Raw genomic sequence first — 10452 nt, 5'->3', positions numbered from 1 at the left:
TTTCCCACAGCTTTTCTTTCGTTTTCCCACAAATACAACACATCCAACACACATCACACAATGAGGCTCCAGATCGAGAGAAAGTGGAAGCTGCGACCCGATTCCTTGGCTTCTCCTACTTGGACACGTTCTGATGCAGATGTACGTTGTGTTGTGTTTCAGTGGGCATTTGGCCAAAAGGGGTGTGCCCTACTCCCACTGGACCACCAGTCACTCAAATTTATGCAGAACATACCAGCATGGCCGTTACATTTTTTGACAAATGCTGCCAATTAAATGGAACTCGGTTGACAGGAAACGGATTTCCCCGGAAACAGAGGGCTCATATATCGATTCCGATTGGGGTTTGGATTCGGACTGTGGCTTGCGTTGGTCTGCCATGGGGATTTGGTCTTAAATGCTACTCATTTATTTTAACACCCAGCGAGAGTCGAAAGCCCAAAGCTGAAATATAATCCAAGTACACTGAAGAGAAAGATAGGGACTTTGAAAACAAACTCTAAAAGGAATAAATGTTAGGCGATTGGTAATTAACAAATACAGTTGAACTTTAGGAGGTGTTAAGTCATCATAAATGCTTAGATGTCTAATGTAAATCCCTTTTATTTTCTCACTGTGTATAGTAGGTGTTCCGCTGGATATTTTTCTACTTTGAGCTGCCGCCTGTGGCGTAAATATCTGATTAGGCTCCTGCCCACGAAACTCCTCCTCCTGCTCCTTACCAATTTTTCCTTGGCTAGGAAACCGAACAAAAGGCACAAGGAAAATGGTGAAAATAATCTTGGGCAGCATCTGGTGGAAAGTGGAAGGAGGGGCAGCCAGGAGCCAGGACGACCGCCCTCTTTACGATTGAGGACAAGGTTAAGCATTCGGCAGTAAAATGGCAACTTATTGTTTGGAATTGCTGGGAAAACAAGGGAAAGGTGGCGAGTCCTTTTTGCTTGAGGTTTTCCTCTGGGAAATTCAATTGAGAAGGGGAAAGAGTCCTAGCCGCAGTTGTCAGGAAATATTGAAAATGTTTGACCAATCAAATAGATTATCCCGACTAACCTGGACAATTAGTTACCTTATTGATATCTGTGGCTTGCCTTTCGTACCTTCTGTTTCCAACGCACTTGACCATTATTTTCTCCACTCAATAACCAATCCTTTCAACATCATGAGCTTCTGTGGTTGCTGTGGTCTGCCTGCCAACTTGTCTTCTTGTCCTGGCACTCCTCTTCAGTCTCCACTGATTGTCCTTGTCTGGATCTGCTATCCTTTGTCCTGGTTACAATTGCTTTGTGTGGTTTTCCAATAACTGAAGAAAACGATTTGTTTATTTCGTAAATAGTAATTGTATATGCTGTTAATACATCAAAGAAAACTATTTAATTTTATTCCACAAAGTCGTATGTAATATTGAGAAAATTAAATAAAAAGAACAAGGCTTTGAGGAATGCTCTGGGATGAAGTTTAATTAAACAGAGTGAGGCCACTACATATATGGTTCCATTTGAAGACTTTACCCTGAGCTGCTGGTGGAGTAAAGTTGATTCCCTCGAATGACATTTATTACTTTTTAATGAGCAATTTTCCTCCTCGAAAAGTCCCCACGTGACTGTCATTAACTTGGCCCCCAGAAACCTGGCCCACGAGTCACTAAAACTTGCAACACTTGCACAAAGTTTTCACCAACTTCGAAATGAACTCGATAAAATGGCCAAATCATGGTGAAATTTCGGGCCATCCTTGACAGGATTACCGCAGCAGTCATAAAGGCAAATGATGGCTAAATAAAAATGCTGAACTACAGTTCAGTACTGTCTGTCCGTGTCTTTTCTTGTCTTGTCCGATTTTAAATTACGCCTCACTTTATCCCCGAGGTGGGGGTCGTCAGAGGTCAGTGTGGGTGATGGCCACGAGTTAGACTCAAGCCGGAATTGTGGCCAGGCCCTCGAGCAAACAACTTCAACCAAAGAGAAACTTCAAGTTCTGGAAAACTTTGGGCTTTTGCCAACATGTTGCGGCTGGGAAAATGTCGTCAGCAGGATAACTACAAAAAACTTAGTTTTCATACCTTCTGCTAAGGATTATCTATTTTAGATATTATACTATTAAGGCAAGTACTCACACGTTTACTTTAAAACAAGAGACTGGATTAAATCATCCTTTAAATTCCGAAAGCCAAAAAGGAAAATGTTTTCCACATTTTATTCATTTCAAATAACAATTTTCTCCTTGTTCTGAAATAGTCCTTTGTGCAATTTTTATGTGTCACTTAAGCTTCTTCCAATCAGAGTCCTAAGACAAATCTGAAAATAAACAAGTTTACTATGCAACTACAAATGGAGTTTATAAAGTAAATCCTTTTGCCAATTGCCAGCACTGGGTGGGTGGATGATTTTCCTTCAATTTCCTCCACTGATTCAACATTTGCAGAACTAAAAGGACCGCGGGGAGAAATTAAGACAATTGTCGATCCGCTTCGACGCTTCTTAGATGTGAAGCGAGCATCCGGAAAAATGCTTCCTCCGTTTTCCATCCGAGACTCTGATATTGCCGCTTGCATGTGAAATGAAAATCTTGCTTTTTGCTAATTGCCGGATAGACAAACTTGCCATTCACCAATGAGATTAGCCCAGTTGAAAGTTTCAAGTTGCCTTTAAGTTGCCACTCTTAAGCCAAGCAGCAAACAAGAACTTATTCCAAAAGTTCTCATTTTTGTGTGCTGAAATATTTATAAATTTCGAAGAAGAGATTATACTTTACTAACCATAAAAGGGGTCAGGGAGTGTCTGGTTCTTGGCTGGGATAAAGACAGGATTTTGATTGCCTGTTCAAAAAGATTTAAATACATTTAAAATGGATGCATTTTTTGATGGACTTCTCTTAGAGAGGCAAGGACATAGCCTCCTTTCTTAACCCAAAGCCAAATCGGAGGGAGGCAACTAATCCAATAAGTTCCACTTGCACTACCCTAATGAGCCATTTTATTTGCCTAACCCTCGGTTCAGAGCTGAATATCCTGATAGTTTCCGCCCACAAGCGTCTACATCCAGGCAAATGCCTCCACATCCTGTTGCTGGAACAAAAAGTTTTCTATGCCGTTTTCCGACGTCGACTTGGGCGACGGCGAAGGCGAAGGCAAAAGTTACATTTAATGAAGCGTCGGGACACACAGCTTCGGGCTTCCTGCAGATAAAAAGATGACAGCCATGGGACTGGGTCGTGGTCGGGGTCGGAGAGGGAAAAATCCCCTAAAGTTAGCTGCTTGCAATTTTGCATGTCGCGCAATTAGGCAAAAGTTAAATTGCTTGTCATAAATGTAAAATTTGCAACACAAAAATTGACTTAAGTGAGTGAAGCTCAAGCTGAAGCAGAAGCTGAAGCTGTAGCTGATGCTGATGCTGATGCTTCGGGCTTGAAATAAATTTAAGCGGCTTTTGAATTTAAATTGCACTCATAAGCGTTGTAACTCCTTGAACTGTAAAAAGCGCTGAGTTACGCCCTCTACCGCCCTCTACCCATTTACCGCCCATAAAGATTATGAAAAGTCGTAAAAGGCCAAAAATATGAATGCGATAGTCGTAGTCTGAGCTGGCGCCGAAAATGGCTCAAATAAAATAAAACAGCAGACTCATGCAGAAAAGTCAGCGTCGCCAACATTTTTGTGACATTTTCCGCTGTCAGCAGATGGAAAATTGTGGAGTGGATAAAATGGTGGGGCACTGAAAAAAAAAAAAAAATAGAAAATTAGACACACATAATTATATTATATATGATCTGCCATTTGTTAAATATGAACCGACTAACTACTTAATATTTTAACTTTCATACTGAAAATTTCAAACCATTCTTCGAGTGTCCTTGTGGCAGTTGTTAAGCTCTCGAGGAAGGCTTAAAATATGCTCCCGCTGGCTCAACATTTTGTCATATTTTGCTGCTTAGCCGCTACAAGAAGCTGGCTTTATTATAGAACAGCTTGAGTCTCCCCTCCCGCCAGGCCTCTGGCATAAAATATGAAATTAAAAACCTGGCCAAAAAATAAATAAAAAACTAGTGACAGCAAAAGTTGAAAAGCGTCGACAAAAGCGAAAAATAGAAACTGGTAACAGAAACACAAATTGTTGTTGACTTGTTGGTGGCTCTGGTTTAGTGTGCATTAGAGTCTGCGTAAGGGGTGGTTATCCTGGCGGGGGCGGAGGAGGCTTAATGGCTGCAGGACGAGGGGGAGGGCTTAAGTCACACCTGGGCTGGTGTTGGTGTGTTTATTTTGTGTGTTAAAGTTGAAACTTAATGTGTACACTGTACAGCTTGTCCGGGACATTTTGCAGTCCCAAAGTCATGGTTAGTTTAACTTTTCATTGTGGGCTAGGAACAGTGGTTAAAATATGACATATTCCAGCTCACAAACAGGCGATATTTCTAAAAAATAATAAAGGTAAAATAGCATTAGTTAAAGTTAAAAGAAACATGCATTGAGATTGAAGTGAAAAGTTTATAAAGAATGGTGTTCCTCCCCTTAACCCACTGTGGAGACTCCTTCAGTTAACCCCTTTCTTTACTGTCTCTAGTACTGACCGCAATCCAAGTTGACATCTCTGAACCCCCGGAGACCACACAGCCCGCAAAATGTTGCTGTCCGGGACACATAAACTTACGCACGGAATATGCAAGAGCGGCTAGCCAGAAACCCAGAGCCGGCAATAAAATGTAAAAGATAAAAAGCAAAAAACACAGAAAAGAACATCCTGGGAAAGCATCAACAACTCCGGCTCGAACATCAGATGGTTTACAGCTTTTGTTTATTTATGATGGAGAGACGGAGAGCACTCAAATTAAACGACGCACCGGACAAGGATTCTTTCATAAAATAAAGAAAAAAAACTGACTGAAAAAGCTTTCACCTGCAATTTACCCAGTTGCACTTGTCCATAAAACCGAAAATTTCATTAGGCCTACCTTAAAAAGAGTAGAAAAAAAAAATAGATGTGTAAGATAAAAGTAAAATAATAGACTAGGAGACTAGGAGACGTTCACTACGATTAGGATTCCTCGGTTGGCTTCCATTTTTTTTGTGTTTTTTCCTGCTGGGCGAGTAGAAAATTTTGCCGTAAATTCCGAACCGTTGCCGTTTTGCACAAAACGTGACTGAATTTCCAAACCTCCCACTCGACTCCACGTTTTCCTACTACCAAAAAAATTCAGTGGCTTCCGTTTTTTTGCCATTCCATCCGTTTTGCTAGCGGGCTAGGAAGCTGGGAAAACTGTAAATAAATTTTATTTTTCGGCCCTCCAGCAAAGTGCATAGAAAGGTCCGGCGGAATACCGGTTAGAAAAGTCCGGACCCGAAGCCTTAAAAACGAAACTTTATCTGCATTTACTATATAAATAATCCACCAGCTCGCTTCAAGGATTTCTGGGTGAAAAAAGCTTTTAGCGGCTATCGGGATAAGAAAAATAAAAACAACCAGGGCCGACTAATTTGTTTTGAATTGATGGACAAGTGCTCTTGGCAACCCCTTTCGATTAATTTATATCACAAAGCAGCACTGAATCAACTGACAGCAACTCAGTAAGACGAAAAAACACAGAGCGAAATTAAAATGAAGAATTGTGTGGACTTGGTATTCAGCGATGACTACTTAATGTCCGAGGAGCGTTATAACATGATCGCCAAGTGCTCGAGGAGGACAATGAGGAATAAGCCACCGAAGAAGGTACTGGGTACACTTACAGTATGTATAGGAAAGCTGAAAGTTTTCTTTTTGTCAGCGTACTAAGTTAACGAATGCAATCCCCGAGGAGTCCATAATGAGTCCATCTTCGCCCGATCCTGCAGTAGCCTTCGAAACTATCGAACTTGACAATTCAAGGGACTTGGATCCTGGAAGTGTCGAATTTCCCGAGTTTGGTAACCCGCTGCCGAATGTCTCCATTCGCGAACAAATGCGGGTGACGGCTGAAAACCGTAGAAAAATCCTCACCTGGCAGAAAGTTCAGCAGAAAAACCTTATGGATGTTTGGCGCAAGCAATCACGTAAGGTTTCATCTGAAAAATAGAACCAGTTATGAAAATGTAAGTTCTTTTCTTAAACATAACCTGGTTTTTAATGAATCTTTTCTGCAGCTTTTTCTAATTCTATATTTATGGCATCTGGGATTTTTACGAACTTTATATCCATCTTTACAAACTTTATAGCCCTTATAATGGCTCTCGTTTAAATATATTAAATAATGAAATAAAATACAATAAATCTGCATTTAACAAGCTTTGCGGCATGGCGCGACGGCGCAATTGATCCGATTTTTATCTATCGATTAGACTGTTAGATCGACTGTCAAACTTAAACAATGTTAAAATTAAAGAGACACATATTAAGAAAACAGTTAACTTATATTTTGACCGAATTCCTTTACAAAAATCAATGAACCATGATAGATTTTATCTTGATTATCTTTATCTTTATTTATAAAAAAATATCGCATCTTTTAACAGACTGCGCATATCGATATCCATGTTAACGAAAGCTAAAACCGAGTTAAGTTGGTTGCGCCAAAAATATAGGCGATGATTATGATTTTTGTAATAAAATACTTCTAATGATAGTTATTATATGAAAATATATGTCATTGAAGCTTTCGCAACTTAATTAATTGGATTCGAATCAAATTTTGCCATTGTCAAACACAATATGCTCATACCAAGCCAATGAACACGCAATGAGGCACTTTAAATGCAAAACTCACTTGCATTTTGGGCATATGGAAAACATTTAACGAGCTTGGCAAATAACCAAATGGAATTGGGAGAAAATCAACATACATACCATACAACATACATATATCTGTGGGTATCTGGACTCTAGCTGCATGCCAGGATGCTGAGCCGTGTCAGGATGCATTGATTTATGTCCAGCAGAAGTCAAAAAGAGGGAGGAGCTGGACAGAGCAAAAACATGAATCTTCATTTGTGAATTACATTTTATATGGTTGTCGGACATTCGGTCAAGCTGTTGTTGAAACACACAAAACAGATATGGTCATAATAATAGCTATTTTTTTAAATCAATTAGATATTTTTATTTTTTATCATGTATCTAAGATTGCTATAAATGAAGATTTTTTCATAAGGAATGGTTTACTATTCTCTTTGTATTTTTAGAAAATCTTTTCTATATTTATAGTATGCTCAGTATTTGCAGGATGCAGTATTTGCACATCCTTTCATACACATTTGTATGCTTCAATTAGTGCCTGGCATCCACACTCTTGATACGGCCTGCACAAAGGGATCTCCCACCTTCAAGCTTAATTAAGGCAAGTGACCAGCTTTGTTCCCAGCTTGATTCAGGCTTTATTTGTACACATGTATTTTATTCGCACATACATATATTTGCTGCAATGTATTGCCATCAGTTCATTTGTTCAGAATAACTTCATATGCAAGGCTTTATCTCTGCTAATGGCATTAGCAGACAATCCACAATGCATTCAAATGTAAAATTTCTACGGTTGATACGGTTGTCTGTGTTTGTTTGGAAAGTAAATAAAATTTTACAGTTTCCGGAAAGCTTTTATTGGTTCTTCCCCATTATCCCCCTGGATCTGGTTCTAATTTATTTAGTATAACTATTTCCAGGTACATTTTCTTGGCAACTGAATCACAATTTATCTAGTTATTCAATTAGTTCTAACCTTTTGTAATCCGTTAAAATCCTACAATATTTCATAAATTCTTTTCTGAAAAATAATTTGAAACTTGTTGAGAGTATGAGACCGTCACAAAATTGCAATTTTCGAGTCATTTTTGAGGAAAAGTGAAGACACATTCATGAAACTCTTGGAATTCCCCATGCAGTTAACTATGAAGGTAACTGTTTCATAACTTCGTGTTATTTTCTTAATGAAATTCTACCGTCGGCAGCACACAGCCTGCACTGCACCCGTCCTCTTCCTCAAATCCACGTTATCCTTATCCAAGGCTGGGCTTTAGCTTATTGAAATGCTGAACGTTGGGCCCACCAACCACCTCATGCCGCCTTCAGCCCTCGAAAGCCCCACTCAAGTCGTCCCCCTTTCAGCTACAACAATGCAAATATTATTCCTTGACACCAGCTGTATAAGAGGCGACTCAGCCAGCTGCTGTCACAGGATCCCATGGGCGGGGGGCGACTTTGCCTCTGGTCTTCCGGCACGGCACCCTCCTCCACCCACCCACCACTTGGAATTTCCGTTTCGTTGCTAATAACTTGTTGCTTAACCAGAATTCCCCAAGGCCTGGCATAAAGCACTTAATCAAGTTAATAAAAATTGATGGCTGACACGAAAGTAATTTGTTTTTTGACTCTCAGAGGGTTGGGGCGGTAGATTCCTAAGATCTTTTAGGATAGTAAGTTTTGATTATTCCAATTTGCTGTCAATTTAAAGATTTCATAATTATACAGTTCCCGCTCTCCTTGAAAGAATTTTGTGATTAATGGCTTGTCTGTGTTTATTTTCAGATGATTTCAAGAAGAGTTTCTAAGAGAGTGTCTTTATTTCTTCTAATTTATATACTTAATATACTGAAATATATAGTAGAACCTAAGCTTCTCTTTAAAGAAATTCCCACCAACTCTGAACTTTAACTCAAAAAAAAAAAAATGACTCATCTAATGACTTGTTCGGCATAAATTGAGAAAAAGTGCGTGTGGCATGATTATTGAACTGCCAGGATCGTGACATCCGCGTGACCGGCGCGACACATCCTTTCCCTCAACTCGTGACTGATACGTGATTGGAAATAATTTAAGCTCGCTGTGATAAACCAATTTGCGCAAATTTAAGATGAAAGAGAAGACAGCCCAGCCAGCCACAGCCACATATACTCGGGGAAAATGGAAGCATTTTCACAACTGTCATTGAAATGTCAACATAAATCTACTGACAGCCAGTGCTGGGTACTCTCTCTCTCTTCCACTACTCCCGCTATACTCCGTCTCTCTCCATCTATCTCACTCCTTCCCCAGCGACTTTTGCACGCTGCGTGACGTAAATGCTGATGAATATTTCTCATCTGTTGTCTGTGGTTCTCCAGCTGAAGAGGTTTTGGGGTGGAGGAAGGCGATGGCGATGACGATGGCGAGTGGCGCGGGCTTCCCAACAGTTTTGTTATATGTCGTGGATATTCAGAGTTGGCTTCCAGCACGGCTACACTAAAAAAACATAAACTGAAATTAAAGCATAGTTTTCCTTAAATAAATTCTATTAAATTCTAGCAAAATCTATGTACATCCTCTTTTAAAAATCCATATTCACTTTATTCATAAATGGTTTGTGTCCTTGCTCTCCATCTTAATAGGTTTATGAAAAAATGTAGCATACATTTCAGGGCATTTGAAATATTATACTCCAGCATTTGAATTTCTTCCAGTTTATGTCACTAGATAGGAAGAGAAAGCAAGCCGAGACTCCCAACAGCGAAATGGGCTTGTCAGTTTTGATGAACTATCTTTGCCTGGTCGCCCCTGTTTCGCTACTAATGCTAATGCCTCTGACAGAGATCTATGTGCGGTCTGATTCATTTCACTCCCAGTCCCAGTCCCAGTCTGAGAGTCGGTCTGAAGACCAGACGCGGAATTGGACTAGGAGTTGCAGACCCCGAGATGAGGTCACGTACAATTGCGTCGACGTTCGCTTGTTTGGCTTATTAAATGTTTAGTTGTCTACCCTCGAATTTTCGTTCTGTTTTCGGGCCATACATTTAGTATTAATCTGGCTTAAATATGATTAATATTTGGTCTCAGAAAGGTTTAGGTTTCAGTTTCTGTGTCTGTTTCCCCCAAGAATCCTGCGGTCAGACAGGGTCTCAGATAAACTAAGCCAGGATCAGCCAGTGTGATCAATATTCTCATTAGCACTACGTTTTCAATTAACCACAAGTCCGTGCTGTCTTAAGAGATGTCTGGAATTGGGTATTTAAAATGGAACTAAAATAAAGCAACTATTTCGTGTCGTAATAATAAAGCTATTGTAATCTTTCAGAATACTATCTTAATGTAATTCAATTGAATGTCTTAATATCCAATCAGACGAGTTATATGCCCATATCAGCCCACCGCAGGGTCCACACATTTTCCCCTTCGGCGGGAAAACCCATATCAGTTGCACCTTTGACGACGAAACCAACTCCGTGGCAATAACTTATACCCTGTGGGCCCAGAGAGTGAGAGCAACATTCATTTGCTGTTTGCCCAAGCCCCTAGCTTTGCTTTTGCTTTAAAGTTGATTGTTTACCAGCTGGCAGCCTGACTGCCTGACTGCCCGAATGGAACCTGTGCAGTTTGGTGCGGTTTAATTAAAGCTCCGCAAGCAGCAAACGAGAGGACCGTATAGGGCGTGGGAGAGATGGCTGACAGGCGGCAGCTGCCTTAAACCAAATTACACTAATTGGGTTACCATATGACAGGCAATGCGTCGACTGTGACA

At 40.2% G+C, this 10452-nt stretch overlaps 1 protein-coding gene and 1 long non-coding RNA gene across 5 annotated transcripts; one reads left to right on the top strand and one right to left on the bottom strand.

Moving 5' to 3' along the window:
* Positions 1–584: 584 nt before the first annotated feature.
* LOC116656047 lies at positions 585–5438 on the bottom strand. The gene is made up of 3 exons (XR_004311064.2): positions 2114–5438; positions 1067–1300; positions 585–986 (listed from the first exon to the last, which is right to left on the bottom strand). It is a non-coding gene; the product is annotated as an uncharacterized LOC116656047 (long non-coding RNA).
* A 66-nt stretch (positions 5439–5504) lies between these two features.
* On the top strand, positions 5505–7054 carry LOC6498677. Of its 4 annotated transcripts, none has more exons than XM_032455408.2 (3): positions 5505–5720; positions 5791–6061; positions 6113–7054. In XM_032455408.2, the coding sequence occupies exons 1-2, from the start codon at positions 5589–5591 to the stop codon at positions 6043–6045; spliced, it is 387 nt and encodes a 128-aa protein (XP_032311299.1). In that variant the 5' UTR covers positions 5505–5588; the 3' UTR covers positions 6046–6061; positions 6113–7054. The 4 variants fall into 4 exon arrangements, with proteins under 4 accessions (XP_032311299.1, XP_001963305.1, XP_044572193.1 ...); XM_001963269.4 differs by having other exon boundaries at positions 5788–6061; XM_044716258.1 differs by having other exon boundaries at positions 5507–5702; positions 5758–6061; positions 6185–7054.
* Positions 7055–10452: the final 3398 nt, after the last annotated feature.

Source organism: Drosophila ananassae, chromosome 3R, assembly GCF_017639315.1.
Source record: "Drosophila ananassae strain 14024-0371.13 chromosome 3R, ASM1763931v2, whole genome shotgun sequence".
NCBI classification, from domain to species: domain Eukaryota; kingdom Metazoa; phylum Arthropoda; class Insecta; order Diptera; family Drosophilidae; genus Drosophila; species Drosophila ananassae.
This window is presented reverse-complemented; position numbering and strand designations above follow the sequence as displayed.

Bases quoted from the DNA above. Each gene is read 5' to 3' on its own strand.
- LOC6498677 (XM_044716258.1), top strand. From the start codon at position 5,589: ATGAAGAATTGTGTGGACTTGGTATTCAGCGATGACTACTTAATGTCC. The intron at 5,703-5,757 runs GTACTGGGTACA...TCTTTTTGTCAG, and splicing joins GGAATAAGCCACCGAAGAAG to CGTACTAAGTTAACGAATGC.